Source organism: Lynx rufus, unplaced genomic scaffold (assembly GCF_022079265.1).
Source record: "Lynx rufus isolate CCGP_SWC_20201006 ecotype Redwood Valley unplaced genomic scaffold, mLynRuf1.p SCAF_9, whole genome shotgun sequence".
In the NCBI taxonomy this organism is placed as follows: domain Eukaryota; kingdom Metazoa; phylum Chordata; class Mammalia; order Carnivora; family Felidae; genus Lynx; species Lynx rufus.
Genome location: NW_025814897.1, coordinates 68,791,618 through 68,807,270, shown reverse-complemented (window position 1 = coordinate 68,807,270; position 15,653 = coordinate 68,791,618). Strand labels below are relative to the sequence as shown.

The following is a 15,653-nucleotide window of genomic DNA, read 5'->3' as shown; positions in this document are numbered from 1 at the left end:
AGGCCTGGGCCAAAGGCTCCAGCTGGGTCTCTGGGGTTCAGTGCTATGCCCAGGAGGAGACTGCTTCACTCAAGCTTCTACTTCTAGACCCCTCTCTCATTCCCTGACAACACCCATCTGCATGCACATACCAGTAGTCCTAGCTCGAGCCATCCTGGTACCAGCAATGGAAGTCATCAGCAATGGAAGGCAACAACGAAAGTAACACCAACTTATATTGAGTGCCATTATCAACATCCATCATCTCTAACATCCTGACGACTTGCAAGGATGGTGCTGTCACCTTCACTGCATGAGTGCAAGAACGTGGCACCCAGAAAAGAACTCAGCCAGGGCCCCCCAGTGAGTCAGCTGGATCAGTCGCCACAGGGACACGCCACGGCTGTGTCAGTGGCCAGCCCCAGGTGAGGGTCCAGCTGTGCCCACCTGCTGCCTCCCCCAGGCCTGTCTGCAACTTGTCATACGTTTTGCCTGAAGTTATGTATTTCCATAGGGAGAATCCAGGACTCCGGTGGGGCTGGGGGCTGCCAAGGAAGGAGGTGCACAGGGTGGGGGGTGAGAATGATCCAGCAGCTCCCAGAGCAACTGCCCCTGGCCTCTTGGAGGAAAGCAGCTCTGCTCAGAGCCGAGCATTTCAGTCTCCTCCCAGCGCTCTAGCCAGACACCTGCTGCCTGGTGATAGAGGACACTCCAGCAGCAGAGCCAAGCTGTGTCTGTCCTCACACACCACCCCCAGCAGCCAAGTCCCAAGGCCTTTATCTGGCCAGACCCCAGCTACAGTGTCAGGGTGAGGACCCTTGGTTCTGCTGCTGAAATTGTTCCTGTTTTCTCCCCAAGACTGGAGACACTTCCACGCTCCCCCAGAACCCAGAGAGACAGCAAAGCAACATGTTCTCCTGTGTATTGTTATTAAGTCCATTTTACAGATTAGGAAACTGAGGCTCACAGGCATTATCTTCTTTGTCCAAAGTCACACAGCTCCTAACTGCCAGAGCTACTTCTGGCTCGGGGCTTGGCAAGACTCCCTCTGCTGTCTTGCGCACTGTTCTCTCTGAAGAACCAAGTTTAAAAAGAGCAACGAAACTAAGTTTATCAGGATCCAGTCAGGAAAATAGAACTCAAGCCAGAAAGTTCAACAGAGGAAAGTTACTACAGGAAACTAATGACGATGGTGTCGGATGAGCCGGAAAACCAAGTGCAGATCGGGAGACAACCCAGAGACGAGCAATAGCAGGAAGCCACCTGCTGACGGGGCGGTGGGAGGAGACGGTGAGTCCAAAGGCCAGGGCTGCCAGGCAGGAGTAAGTACCACGGGGAAGACACAGTCACTGCCCGGGATGCAGAGAATTGGAGAAATACCCTGGCCTCTCCCTTCATCCTGCCCTCCACCTTCCCACTAGTGCACCCAATGGTCAGGCCTGACAGGAAGCCAGTTGCCAGGGAGCCTGGGAAATGTAGTTTGCAGGGACTACACCTGTTCACTACAGAGCAGAGCAGGGGAAGGGCGGGGAGGATGTCTCAGAGCAAACAGGCAAATGTCCAGGACACTAACCATAGAGCGGTCTCCCCACCATCTCATAAGGTGGACAGCGATGACTGAGGGGATACTGACAAGCCCCCAGCAGGATGGGGGAGGGGCTTGGGAAGGGGCTTGTGTCAGGCTTTCCCTCCACTCACTGCCAGGGGATGGCACAGTTGTCTATGCCAGTACCAGGGTCCCTCACAGTGCATGTACCCTTAAAGGATAAAGGCACAGGTGCCTAAAGACGGTACAGCTGCCATCCAGGCTTCTGAGAGTGACACCTCAGGGTAGACTCCCAGGAATGCCAGTTCCCAAGGGTCTTTAGGGTATGGCAAAACCGATGGTGAGCCCTGGGCCTCGGGCGTGGCTGTCCCGCCCTCCCGTACTCTGGCCAGGCATCCCCAGGCCAAGTGTCTAAGCCTGTTTGTGCGCAGACGTGTGTACTCACAGGCCCACGCTCTGCTGCCCTCAACCAGGGTGGGGAGCACTACTCAAAGGGCCCCGCCTGGCCTTGGGAGCAGCCTCTGTGCAGAGACCAGCCCGAGTAAACTAAAAGCCAGCTAGGGGGAGGGCTCAGGACTCCCCAGCTGTGGGTTGCATCCTCACGGCTCAGCAGAGCCGACCTGCTCCTGCGGTGGGGCCCTCTTGCCTGCACACGAGGTCAGACAGCAGGGGAGTGCCGCCTACGGACAGACCTGGAACCTGGTGTGAGCAGCGGGGTCTCCTCCATCAGGACCAGGAGGGGAGGGGGCCCGTGGTAACTTCCCAGCAGATCAGCGGGCCCCCACACAGCCAGCTTTTTCTCCTTTTCTTTTGCTAATAGCAGCAGATTTAGGGCCTTAGTCCTCAGACTTCCATCCTCTTCTTCCTCCTCCTCACGCCACAATGGGTGCCGTGTCAGGCCAGCTCTGCGCCTCCAACTTTGGGCACAGCCAGTACCCTATATGCAAGTTTCTCTGAATGACGTTGGGGGTGGAGAACTCTAAGTTTCTGGGTAGGAACCCTAACAGCAACCCAGGGAAGCAGGAAGGGAAACAGCCTTGGGGCCCACAGGCCTTCCGTCCTGCACACGCCCCATGGCCGGGTGGCAGGCCATCCCGGTGCGCCACAGCTCACCTCAGGGCAGATGGGAATGGCAGGCATGGCTGCCAGGCCCGGATGAAGTCCTCACAGCCCCAGGGACGTGCCAGGCCTGGCTGGGCCTCATGCGGGTGGCAATGGGAAGAGAGAACTGATCTTCTGGCACTGCTAGGTCCCCCAAGGTTGAGAAGTTGGCTTCTTTGTCTGGGTGAGGTGTGTGTGAGGGGGGGTTACCCCTCTTCCTTGTCCCCCTGCTGCCTGCCCTCTTGTGGTCTCAATGAGAGACACTTGCAGGATGACTCGACTCAGGAGGTCAAAGGCACGTTGAGCAAACCACATGCCAGGCGCGGGGGCCGAGCCTTCCCCACCCCACCTCTTGTCTCAGACCTGCCGCCTGGATTCCTGTATCAGAATGCCAGGAGAGGGAGACGATGTGTGTGGCTCCGTGGCCTGGGCCTTGACACCCAAGGGGATCTCGCTGGAGCCGCTTTCTGCTGCCAAACTCACACTGGCTCCCACCAGTCACCCAGTTCTGCGAGAGATGCTGTGTGAAGATCACCCCCCCCCCGCCCCACCGAAAGGCAAGAATGCAAGTCGAACCTCCCCTCTCCCAATCAAAGGGCTCTGTGGACACAGCAGGACACACAATGTCACATGTCATTCTGAGCCATGAATCGATGCCAGCAAGACCTTCTCAAGCCCAAGACAGCAGCAGACTCTGCGGTCTGAGGTCCAGCCCAGAAGGTAGGGCTTTTATCTGTTCTGCAAAAACTTATCAAGGGTCCAGTATGCATCAAGCACTATTCTACCAGTGGGAATTATAGGAGTATCCGAAAGAGACAGAGATCTCTGCCCTCCAGGAGCTTATGTTCTGGCAAGGAAGGATATATAAGCAATAACCATAATCAGTAAGTGAATTACATGATATGGTCAGGGGTGATCATTTCTATGAACACCTGACTAGTAAGTGGGGTAGGGGGGGGATCAGAACAGCTGGGGGTATGGATTGCAGTATTAACGGGAGACCTCCCTGGGAGGGAGACAAGGGAACAAAGAACTAAATGAAGGGTGGGGTCAGCTGTACAGATACTAAAGAAGGGTGTGCTGGGCAGAGGGAACAGCCAGTGCAAATGCTCTAAGACAGAACGTGCCTGGTGTTCAAGGAGGCCAGTGTGGCTGGGACACAGTATACGAGAGAGAGCAGGAGGAGAGTAGGTCAGAAAACGGGGGCCAGACCATCCAGAGCCATCTGAGTCCATTACATGTACTGGTTTTTGCTCTGAGTGAGCTGGGAAGCCGCTGGAAAGTTCTGAGCAGAGGACAGATCTAAGCTCTGGAAGGATTACTCTAGGATTGTGTTGAAAATAGGTTGAGCAGAACCCAGGAGGCCGTGTTGGAGGCCACTGCAGTAACTCCAGAAGAGAGAGCAGTGGCTGAGGCTGGGGAGGTAGCATGGGGATGTCGACAAGGGGACAGATTCTGGCTGGATGTGAGGCCAAGTGAAAGAGCCATCAAGAATGATTCCAAGCCTTTGAGCTAAGGAAAGGGAAAGATGGAATTGCTGTGCCCAGAGACTGAAGGCCAAGGGTAAAATCTGTTCAGGGGAAGATTATGAGCGGGAGGTGGATATTTAGGTTGGAGACTCTTGGTAGAATCTAAGTAGAGATGTCAAGTAGGCAGCCAGAGCCAGGCTAGAGCCCAGCTCCCTTTTTGCGGAGACTCAGGAATTCACTAAGCCAAACCACAGTCTTGCTGGCAGGTGGCAGGGGAAAGAAGGGGGCTCCAGAGCAGAGGCTGGGTTGTCTGAAGGGAGGTGACCAGTTGCCTTCAAGAAGGCTGGGAGATCAGAACACTGGAGAAAAATAGAGGGTGCTGCCCAGGGTGAATGGAGACCTCTGTTGAATCTCCAACCTAAAGATGCCCCGTCCGGCACACTCTGAGCTCCAGCTGATACAGAATGCTCAAGAAAGTCTCTCTCGGGCCTTCCCTGCTGCGCAAAATCAGGAAGGTGTTTATCTAGAACTCAGCCAGAGAGTTCTTGCTGCCCTGAGAGCCCTGTTGGGCATGTTCACCGATTCTACCGCCACAAAACCCTAAGCCAGGGGCATCGGTTCACAGGAGGGGCTTGCCCGATACCACTAGTCCATACAAAGCGCTGGAGTCAAGGCTGGGTCTTTGGCCAGCTCCAGGACCTCCCCAAGGGCCAAGGCTCCCCTGAGAGCAGCATCTAATTCCTGGCCGGGGCCTGGTGACTTTCTGTTCCTTCACAGTTGAAGATGTTGCTCTAGCTCACCTGCCTAGCATCAGAGAGCTCCCTTAATGTCAAGGTTACCTTCAAGGTGGCCACAAGGAGGTGAAGAGCTAATGAGGGACTGCCCATGAGCTGCTTGGCCCCAAGCCCAGCAGGGAGGAAATGCTCAATCAATAACAGCTGGCCCTGGAGCAGTAAAAGCAGCAGTCACTTCTTTTACTTATTTAAGGGATTAAAGAAAAAGCTGTAAAAGTGAATGAGTTCACAGAAATAAAGGAGAACAGCCCACCCACTCTGCCTGACCCACTTGCTCTACTTAATATTCAGGTTACGGGGAGATTGGTTTCTTTGGCTGGATCATTTCTTTAGGATAAATTCCCTGGGGTAGGATTACTGCGCCAAAAGGTCAGAGTTCTTTTATGGATCTTAATAATTGTTGCCATATTGCTTTCTAGAAAAGACGGTCCTCGTTTACTTTTTACCCAAGACTATTTTTTTTTGCTTACAATCTACACCACTTTCTTCTTTATTAATTCAGTGGGAACGAGATAATTTACATTCCTTTGTAATTTTTATAAATGCTTGCTCTTTCTTTTTTAGCATTTACCTTTTAAGTTTCCTGGAGTGAGAATTATCTATTCATGGCCTTTGCACATTTATCATTGGTCTTTTATCAACAAATATTAACTGATCACCTACACTGTGCAAGGTACTTGGGAACACCTCCTTTGCATCACCTTTTTAAATGCCACAGCAATGAACTCCTTCATTATACACCTAATTCACATTTTTCCTCAGTCTGACTGCCTATTGAATATTTTCATTTTTACTGTTAAGTTTTTAAAATATTTACGGTCAAATTTGTGTCGTGTTTCTCAAGGTTCTAAAGCTTAGAAAGTCACCATTAAAAAAATTAAAAAGAAAAAAACCAAACTAAAATTTAAGGGGTACCTGGGTGGCTCAGTCAGTTGGGCGTCTGACTTTGGCTCAGGTCATGATCTCGCGGTGTTGAGTTCGAGCCCCATGTCAGGCTCTGTGCTGACAGCTCAGAGCCTGGAGCCTGCTTTGGGTTCTGTGTCTCCCTCTCTCTGTTCCTCCCCCGCTCACAATCTGTCTCTCTCTCCCTCTCTCATAAATAAATATTAAAAATTAAAAAAAAAAACAAAATAAGGCTTAGAAAGTTATCACTCCACGATCTAATCAATTCTTGATTCTAACATTTAATTCTATTATTTTACCTTTTTTAAATTTTAAGTCTTTAATCCAGTGTTTCTGGATTAAGAATATTCTACCCGACATGTGTGTAGAATGTATCATGCAAAACAAAAAACCCATCCCAGACCAACAGAAACTCATTTCAAATAGGTATGGGAAAGCCCACTTCAACAAAGTTAATTAAGCTTCTTTACTGGAGGACCCCTCAGACACTTTACCGTGTTAGTAAGTCTCATGGATCTCCAAGGTTTGGGAGGACCAGCATGACTGCTATAAACCATTTCTCAAACTGTGTGACTGTGGAGCTCCTGATTCACAAAGCCCCTCTTGGAACTAGTGTTCCCTTGACACACTTTGGAAAATGTTGCTTTAACCCCACTTTAAGTTAAAAAAAAAAAAAGTCAAAACTGTAAAGTTCCATGAGAACGAGGACTTTTGTCTACCTCACCCCTTGTGATATTTCTAGCACACCGTAGATACTCAGTAAATGTTAGTTAAGTAAACAAGTGAGTGTATGTACAAATAAAACAAATCAAATCTAGTGCACGAGACCGAGATACATATAATCCACGATACAGGGAGGGGCAGGGACTTTGTGTGGCTCACTGTCGCCTCCCTAGGACCTAGAATATGTCTAGGGTATGATGCGCGTTCAACAAATACTTGAATGGATGAATACATAAAGGAATGAGTCACTTGCCCACCCTAGCTCCTGACCTGAGTCCCTGACACCCTTTCTTCCATGGAAGAGAAAGAATATCTCACCTGGGTAAGAGTACATGACCCTGGGCAGCTCAGAAGGCAGTTCCGGGAGCCAGCAGCTGAGCTCAGAGGCCCAGAGCCCCAGAAATGCCCCTTCGGCGGAGGCTCACACCAGCGTCAGAAGCCCACCTACATCCAGCCTGGTGACGGCTGGCATCCCAACCTCGGGAGGTTGAGGACCAGACTTCCCTGGCGTGGTCCAGACTAGCCAAGTGAGACTCTGAATCCTTCCCGTATGGGGAGGCCAGCCTGGAATTGGGTCAGAGCCTGCCACGGGTTCTGTCCTCGGAATGGATCTGCAGGCAGAGCTTTGCAGCCTAAGACACTGAGGGACCTGAGCCTCTGGGGACAGGGGAGGTCTCTTGGGATCACAAAACGGCTCTCCATCTGGATAAGCATACTTGCCATGTTCGCTGCTGTTCTGAAACCAGTGTCTGCTCCTTCCTCCTTACCTCTCACCTCTCACTCAGCTGGGCCAGCATAAGACTTGCAAGAGTGACCTTTGTCACATAGGAGCCTCACTTAGAGAAAGTTTCCTAAGGAAAGCTCTCCTACTGGTCCATGGTTTGGATGGGGGGACAGGGGCGCGAAGAGCTGTTAAGACAGTCTGTTTCCAACGGCTGACGTGACACCGACCCTCACCCAGCTGTGCCCAGCATCTGCACAGAAAAGTACCATGAGCTTTCAAGAAAGAGACCCCAAAGCCTGGCCAGGAGCGTTGGTGACATTTTCCAAATATTACCCCTGGGTAATATTTCCTTTGAGAGTGCCCAGCGCAGCCCCAGAGAGTCCCGTGTCACCACAGATGCAGGTCCCGCCAGCGGTTTAGGGAAGACGGATCCCCCTAAACCAGCCCCGTGTTTGGGGTTGGAGCAGCTTCCACGGCAAAGAAGAGAGGAAACAATGAGCTTTATAAAGAACCATATTTATTTTTCATTTACAGCATCAAATACCATAAATAAAGCTAAACAATGTTTGCCGTGTGCAAAATACAGGGTTCCGTGTGGCACTGTAAATGACTACCAAAGGTCACAAACATGCGCTGCGATGAGATGGGGGGGTGGGGGTGGGGGTGGGGTGGCTAGCTAAAGAGAAGGCCGAGAGGGAAGAAGGGCCCCCTCTGGTTGACATTTTATAAAGGGAGGGAGACTCTGCAAGAGAAGACAAGACAAGAGCAATGACTTCGTACTGGCTGGAATCTGCACCGATGCGGTGAGCAGCGCAGCATGCGGGGCTGTGCAGACGGGCCGAGAGGTCAGCATGGCTCGGGGCTGCATGCAGGACAGACACCACCTGCAGCCTGAGCCCCTGAGGCCTGGCCCACAACAGCTCCACCGTACTTGGCACGGTGTTTCTCTTTAAAAGCACTTCGAATGTCCTGCTGCTGCAGGCAATGAGGCGGCAGGGGTGGGGGAGGGGTGGGAAATGTGTTTTGAGCAGAGCCCCGGGGGCGTGGACACGGGCTGCTTCAGGCTTGGGCTGAATGGAGTCATTTCTCAAAGCCACCCCTGGCCTGTGACAATGATTGCTCTAAGTGAAGCTTCTGCATCATCTGGGGCTTTCTGAGCCAAGGACAATAAGAGGAGCCACAGCAAAGCCCTGGTGTCTGAAGCTCAGGCTGCAGGGAAGGGGTTTGCTAGGAAAATTGTGATTGTGTGTTCGAAACACAGAGCATGGGTCAGGCTTGCGATGAAGCCTGGGAGCTTTTTTTTTTTTTTTTTCTCTCCTTCTTTTTCTTTTCTTTTTCTTTTTTTTTTTTTTTACATCCTTCCAGAAAGGGCCACCCATGGTTTTGATCAATAATCTTTATACTAGAATCAATTTAGGACACTTGTACGCATGTACTTTTTCAGAGGCTGCTAGATAAAAGAGTTCTTTTCAAAGGTGAAGAGCCCTCTCTGCTGTGTGGTGTCACAGTTGGGGTCACTGTCCCAGGGAGGTAAGTGGCTTCGCAATGGGAAAGGCACGCATGCAGGCCGTACAGGGAGCCGGAGGGAGGCGGGGTATGTCCCAGGTGTAGACCGGGCAGCCGGCTCAGAGGTGAAAAGAATGAAGAATGGCTTCCGAGCGGAGCACCACCCCACGCTGTTAACCCACCATGCCATGGAAGGAGTCCATTAGTATGCGAGACGTTCACAGCACAACCAGTAAGTACCACGGCGGGGAGGACGGGGCGCGGAAAGCGGGTTAGGCATTAGTACCACTCTCTGAAAATCGGCAAGAAAACCAGTCACCTCAGAGCAGAAGTGTGTCAGCCAAGAAGTGGGTGTAGCACTGGAAGGCTGAAACGAACTGATGGCCACAGTGTAAGGTTGGAAAGAGAGAGACAGAAAGGAGAATTTAGTCTGGGGGACAAAGGAAAAAGGCTGATAACACGAAAGGCACAGGAATTGAAGATGAGGCAACCATTAATAAAAGGGGGACGTCCCCGAACAAATCGTTGCTTGCTTTGGTCAGGTGAACCTTTCTGGTAGTGACCGCCTCTTTCTCTGCAAGAGAGGATCCGTGCCCCTCTGCTCTCCACTCAGGGCTATGCGCATCCTCAGGAACCACCCCCCCCCCATATCTCTTGGCCCCAATTTTACTCCAGTGTCTCATTCTCAAATATGCTGGGGAGGCCGAGAGGCATGTGCCTCCTGGGATCCACCATGGGTCTCGGTGCTGCCCACCAGGAAGGTTCAAAGCCTCAGAACGTACAAACATCTCAGGTTTCTGACAGGCACACCCTGTATCACCAGAGTAATTCAAACCAGTCTCTTCACGGCCGTAAAGGACACTCTGAGAGATGCTCACTCGGGCTTCGTGGAGCATTCCGCAAAGCGTCTCGGCCCACCCTGAGCCGAAGACAATAGCAATGACACGGCTGCGCATGTGTTCACATCACGACCTCAAGAATTTCCTTTCGGAATCAAACAAAGAATGAAGCAGAAGTTCCTCCCACCACGCGGAACAGTAAAACCCCAGCAAAAATTTGGAAAAACACAACACGAGTCATCAGACTGAGAACAGTTCCAACAAGGACAGAGGTGCCAGTGCCTGTGGACTTGGTCACAGCCGTGCCCCTGTGTTATCCAAGAACTTCAGGGAAGTGTTTGTAGAAATGCCTCTCCCCTTCCTCCTGCTGTATAGAAACCTATCATCGCAAAGCACTCACGAGCCCTGGCTCCTAACCCACGATAGGTTCCGTCTTTACTTCATCGAGAGGAGACCTCTAGTGTAACAAGGCACAGAGCCAGCTCTGGCCTGGCAAATGTACACATCCTGAGAACGCTGGTGGGCCTCTCCCAGCAGCCTCTCCATTGTTCCACTAGACCCAGCAGTGGTCATGTCCAAGCAGAGTGGGGGGGGGGTGGGGAGCAGAGGCCTCCTCCGGAAGCCCAGAGTGAAGACCACAGGTAGGCCCCATGCCTGTGTTTGCCCTTAATAGGGCATATTTCCTTTGTATCAGTCAACAAACAGCTTCCACCCCCAGCCTCCCCTGCTAGTCAAGACACAGGAGGTCAGACACATTCCTTTGCTAGGACAGTGTGGAAACAAATGGTTTCGGGCTGTTTTGACCAAATATGCACGGCAGCCGAGCGGCTAAGCAGCCAGGATGTCTGTAAGTAGTGCTCATGGGGCAGATCTCGCGTCCCAGAAATAATACCCTGAGGTGCTAACAAACGCCCTCAGTCCCAAAGGACGTGATAGGAGAGGGCAGATTCCTTCCTCAGCCTGACCATTATAGACCCTGAGTGGCCTTGGCTCAGTCTGCAGCCTGGGCTGAGGACCTGATAGGGAGTCCCAGGGGTCATGACCCCAGGCATCAATGCCACCAACTGACATAGCTCCTCTTCGACATTGCATCAGCTTGATGGAGCTCTGCATGGTCAGGGGCCAAGGGGCTTCCCGCGCAGTGCTCGTTAGTGGGAAGGGATGATGGAGGTTTGTCGCAATCTGCTTGAAACCCCATGGCTCTAAGGCATTTCGCTGTGATTTGGTAGGAGGGGGAAAAACCCTTCAGCTCCTATCGTACATCAAAATAAGGCAGCAAAAACACTTTCCGTCCCTCCGGGAGGACAGATAACAGCCAACGACACACTGCCACGTGCTTTTGCAGGCCGTAGGCTCAATTCCACTCTGATCTACTCCTTGCTTCTAAACTGATCATGCTTTCGTGTTGCAAAACACTGTCCCCTGTTGACAAGTGGCATTAGGGGACGTACATCTAAAAGCACTGGTCAGGAGGCAGCATACTCACTTCTGCTTCTATAAAAGCCCAAATCGTTAATGTTGCAGGCAGTGACTACGGCAGCTGACTGCAAGGTAGAAAGGGTTTGTAATATCAGTTAAAAACTTCAAACCGTGTTTAGAAAAATTGACACTCATAGCAAAAAAAAAAAAAAAAAAAGCTTTCTCTTGGCTTATTAAAAGTTAAAAATTGAAATGTAAACCTAGAAATGTGGCTCGCTTTGGTATAAAAGGAGGACAAAGCTATAAAAAACATCCTTCATGTCGTGCTGGCCCCAGCACCAGGAGCAGATGCTCGCCCTGACAAAGTCAGGCGCAGGTGGCCAGCGGGAAACTCTTTGGCTTTGAGCGAACTGGTTATTAAAGAATGCTAGGCTTCCTGGCCAGGGCCTTGCTAACTGCAAACACACTGCCGTCTAAGGTGGAAATGTTAGGGCACTTCGGGGGTGGCTGGCATTTCAGTGGAGCTTGACGGGGAAGCATCTGAGCACCCAGTTGCGGATGGTCTCGAGGGACTCCTCAGACTCCCGGTACATGGAAGCCAGGACCTCGGAGAACACCCAGAGGAGCGGGAGCCCGACGCTCAGGAGCTCGTAAGTGTAGCAGTAGTTGTAAGCATTGTCCCTGAAATGAAGGCCGGCTGCACGCAGGAGTCCCCGAATCCAGTTAAGCAGGCTCTGGGGAATGTGAAGCAGGCCCCATGGCAGCCTGAGAGGCCAGCTTAGCGCCTTCCTAAAGAAGGAATTGGTGATACCTGGAGGGCTGCCTTCAGGCGTGCCAATGGCGGCGGCCGCGCAAGAACTTTCCACAGGAGTGTCCCGCCGAGGGGCCTCTTGCTCTCTCCACGTTCCCTCCTCCTGAGAGGGAGCAAAGGGAGGGCATTTAGGCCATGATTCTCACCAAGGACCCCTCCCATGAAGCAGATGAAGAGAGCCAACACAAACTGACGATGGCAGACCCTGCATTTTGCAACCAGCCCCCTCTCCCCCGCCAATAACCTCAGCCCCCAGGCATGGCTGAAGGGGGGCTAAATATGGGCATCACTTTCCTGGGGCCGAGGTGACCAAGGGGTTCACAGTCCTTCAAAACACACATGTCCTTTACTTTTTAAAAAAAGTTTATTTATTTGAGAGAGAGCGAGGGAGCGAGCAGAGGAGGGGCAGAAAGAGAAGGAGAGAGAAAATCCCAAGCAGGCTCCGCACTGTCAGCACAGACCCCGACTTGGGGCTTGATCTCACGAACCATGAAATCATGACCTGACCTGAGCTGAAATCAAGAGTCAGGCGCTTAACTGACTGAGCCACCTGGGTGCCTTAAAACACACGTGTCCTTTGAAAACAAAAAACAAAAAACAAAAAACAACTGTTGGGTGCCTGGGTGGCTCCAGTCAGTTAAGCGTCTGACGTCCGCTCAGGTCATGATTTCACAGTTCGTGAGTTCAAGTCCCGCATTGGGCTCCATGCTGACAGCTCGGAGCCTGGAGCCTGCTTTGGATTCTGTGTCTGCCTCTCTCTCTGTCCCTCTCCACTCGTACTCTGTCTCTCTCTCAAAAATAAACATTAAAAAAAAAACAATGTACACATGTCCTTTGACTCAGAAATCCTATTTGTCATGATCTATTCTAAGTAAATAATTTGAAATAGGGACAAAGACATGCATACAAAGATGCCTGTTGTAAAAATAATTATAAGGTAAAAACATAACACAGGATAAACCTCATTAAATAAATTATCAACCATCTTTCACAGGCATCCAGAATGAGGCTTCAGAAGAATTTTTAATGTTTGGGGAATGGCTCTTGATATACTGCGAATATATAAAAAGAAGGATATAAAAGCATAGTGATACGATTCCAGCTAGGTTAAAATACATTCACAGAGGGAAAAGTCTGGAAGGAAATGTCACAAAATGTTAGTTATGGGTTTCTCAGGACAGGGTGGTGATGAATGATTTAATTTTCCTTGTCTGCATACGTTCATTTATTTCCCCATTTTTCTAAACTGAGCCTACAGTACTTGTGTAATCAGAACAGGGCTGTAAGTTGTGGGTCCTTGCTGGAGGTGGGTGGCCAATCAGGCGGTAGAGAAGGTATTTGCTAAGAGCTGCCAAAGGGGGCGCTATCACAAACTGTCCAAATATGTAGCAGGCTGTCACTTCGTGGACATCCGAGAGCCTGGGGGGAAAACTTAGGGAAAGGTAGTCTCCACAGAAGGCATCCCTGCATAGAACACTCTGAGGTCCCGAGGGACCCAGGCCAGGGGTCGGGGGAGGGGGACCCTGTAGTCTTCACATGGCTGGGTATATAGCCTCAGCCCAGTACCTGGGAAGGCTCTTCCAAGCTCCTCGGGAGAAGCTGGCACCGCCGCTCACCTGGGAGCTGGCCTCTAGAATGGGGTAAGCCCAGAGGCCTGCTGAGCAGGCTAAGGAAGAGGGACCCTCCACACTGCACAGCAGACTCTCGTGTTTACCTGTGGGTCTCAGTTCCTCCAAAGCCAGAAACGTTGGCCTAACTTGGAAGAACCCTCGCAAATGAGCTCCTGTCCAGGGGCCTGCCCTGTTTCACCAGCGCTTTCAAGACAAAACATACCTCTCTTTGTTGCTTCAACTCTGCCCGTCTCTTCCTCTGCTGACTGTTGGCTTTACAGTGAATGAAATGAGACTTGCAGAAAAACTTGCCTGTAAAAGAAACACACACAGGCACACACAGGTTTTCTCCTGTAAATGAGAGCTGCAGCAGACACAAGCCAAGGTCAGAAAATACCAATAATGGGAGCAAGCCTAGGAAACCTTAAACTTGGGAAGCAGTTTCTATCACTTGTCTTAAAGCAGCAGCACTGAGATGAGAACCCTTTGCTGCCTCAGAGGCAGGCTGTAGCAAGGTGGGGGGAGGGGTGCAGGGATGCTGGGGATGGGGCTGAAACCCTCAGACACTCCCCAAACCAAACTGAGGCCAAGTCCCTTCCCAAGGCTGGTTGCAAGACTGCAAAACGGACAGCTTTGAGTATCAGTACTGTTTCCAGTTCCTGGTCCTTCCTGGGGCCCCCTGGGAGTGGGAAAGGCTTGGAGCAGATGGCAGCAGTGATGGGGAGGAAAAGACCCAGGTGAGACACACACTGGGTCCCTGGCCACAGCCCAGGACCATTGGGCACTTGCCAGAAAAGCCTGCTTCGTTCACCATTCATTACAAGAGTAATAATAGGGACAGTTAATGATGGTAACAACAAGGAAAACTTCTCCAGGACTCACAATACACCAGACACTATTCTGAATGCTTCCCATGAATGAACTCGTGTGAACCACCTTGCAACAAACTTTTGACCTAAGAACTATTATTACCCTCATTTTACAGATGAAGTGACTGAGGGGCCCAGAGGTAACCAGATTCCTAAATCCAGGCTTATACGGCTAGTAAATGGTACATTCTGGCAGGCTGCTTCTCAGAGGGGAGGTTGCTATTATGATTACTTCCATAATACACACTTTATAAATCACAGCATTGATATGCCATCATTTGTTGGACCCTTGCCACAAGCCAGGTGCAGTGCCGAGCACGTGACTAGGTTTCCAGGTTTGATTCCCCAACCACACGGGGTGGGGCGGGGCGGGGGGGGGGGAATGGAAGGTGGTGAGACTGGCTGAGAACGCATATGTAAAGCACTCGGCACCCAGCAGGTGCCGCATGGTGCAGGACGGCTCCCCGGTGTCCCCAGGCCGCCCACAGGGGACCTGTCTCTCTAGCAGGATCCCCCGGCTCTCTGACCAGCTCTCCTGAGGACGCCGCATTCCTTGGCAAGTGTTGGGCGTCCCGGAGCCTCCAGAGCACAGAAGTCCAGGCCGCAGAGCAGTGCCGTCCCGGGCCCCCGGGGGTTACCTTCGTCACTGTCGAAGGCGTAGGCGGCCAGGCGCAAGGTGGAGGCACAGACACTGCAGCGGAAACACTCGCGGTGGAAGAAGTGGCCCTCTGCGCTCAGCCTCTCCATCACATACACGCGCTTCTTACAGAAGTGGCAGGTGTCGCTGCCGCCCAGGTTCAGGGGAAACACCTTCCGCATAGACTCCTAGGAGCACAGGGCAGCGGGAGAGAAGCACTGTGCGTTAGGACGGACACCGTGTCTTGCAATGTGAGGCTGACGCTCTTGGAAATGCCGACCTCAATCGCGGGGACCTCGCGGGCTCCCGTCTGCTGCTCATGTCTCTGCAGCAAAGGGTGAGATGGGGGAGGAAATGCTCCCAACATAGACCCCAACCCTCCAGGGACTGCGGTCCATTTTGCTCCCATGCTGGCCAGCCGGCAGCAAGGGAGGCCCGGGAGGGTCTCTTCCCAAGGCCGGCTGCTCTGGTTTGGGGGCAGGAGCGGGCAGCCCTCACAAACATGCCTGCCAGGCGATGCGGTCTCCAGGAATCTGTCCTGGGGGTTAAGGGCTGCCCGGGTCTAGAGAGAGGTCCCTGAAAGAATGTTTTCCACATTTGTCCTCCTGCAGTGACTCAGGTCAGGTGAGGAAAGCCTGTGGCATCAGAACTGTTCCAGAGAACTGCAGGGAAGGGAGAGGCTGTGTCCTCTAGCCCCCAGACTGCCAGTCAAATCCCTAAATG

The 15,653-nt window shown here is 51.9% G+C and overlaps 1 protein-coding gene across 4 annotated transcripts in view; it reads right to left on the bottom strand.

Annotated features, from left to right (window-relative positions):
• Positions 1-15,653, bottom strand: part of MICAL2 (microtubule associated monooxygenase, calponin and LIM domain containing 2) — a 223,342-nt gene that overhangs the window by 73,400 nt on the left and 134,289 nt on the right. For 3 of the 4 annotated variants that reach the window (XM_047070161.1, XM_047070162.1, XM_047070165.1), the window contains 3 exons: positions 14,932-15,118; positions 13,648-13,736; positions 11,815-11,917 (listed from right to left, as the gene is read on the bottom strand). In XM_047070161.1, the coding sequence (XP_046926117.1) occupies positions 11,815-11,917; positions 13,648-13,736; positions 14,932-15,118 (379 nt within the window). Of the gene's footprint in view, positions 1-8,620; positions 9,123-11,814; positions 11,918-13,647; positions 13,737-14,931; positions 15,119-15,653 lie in introns of those variants that run through there. The other variant, XM_047070163.1, reaches the window with a different exon arrangement.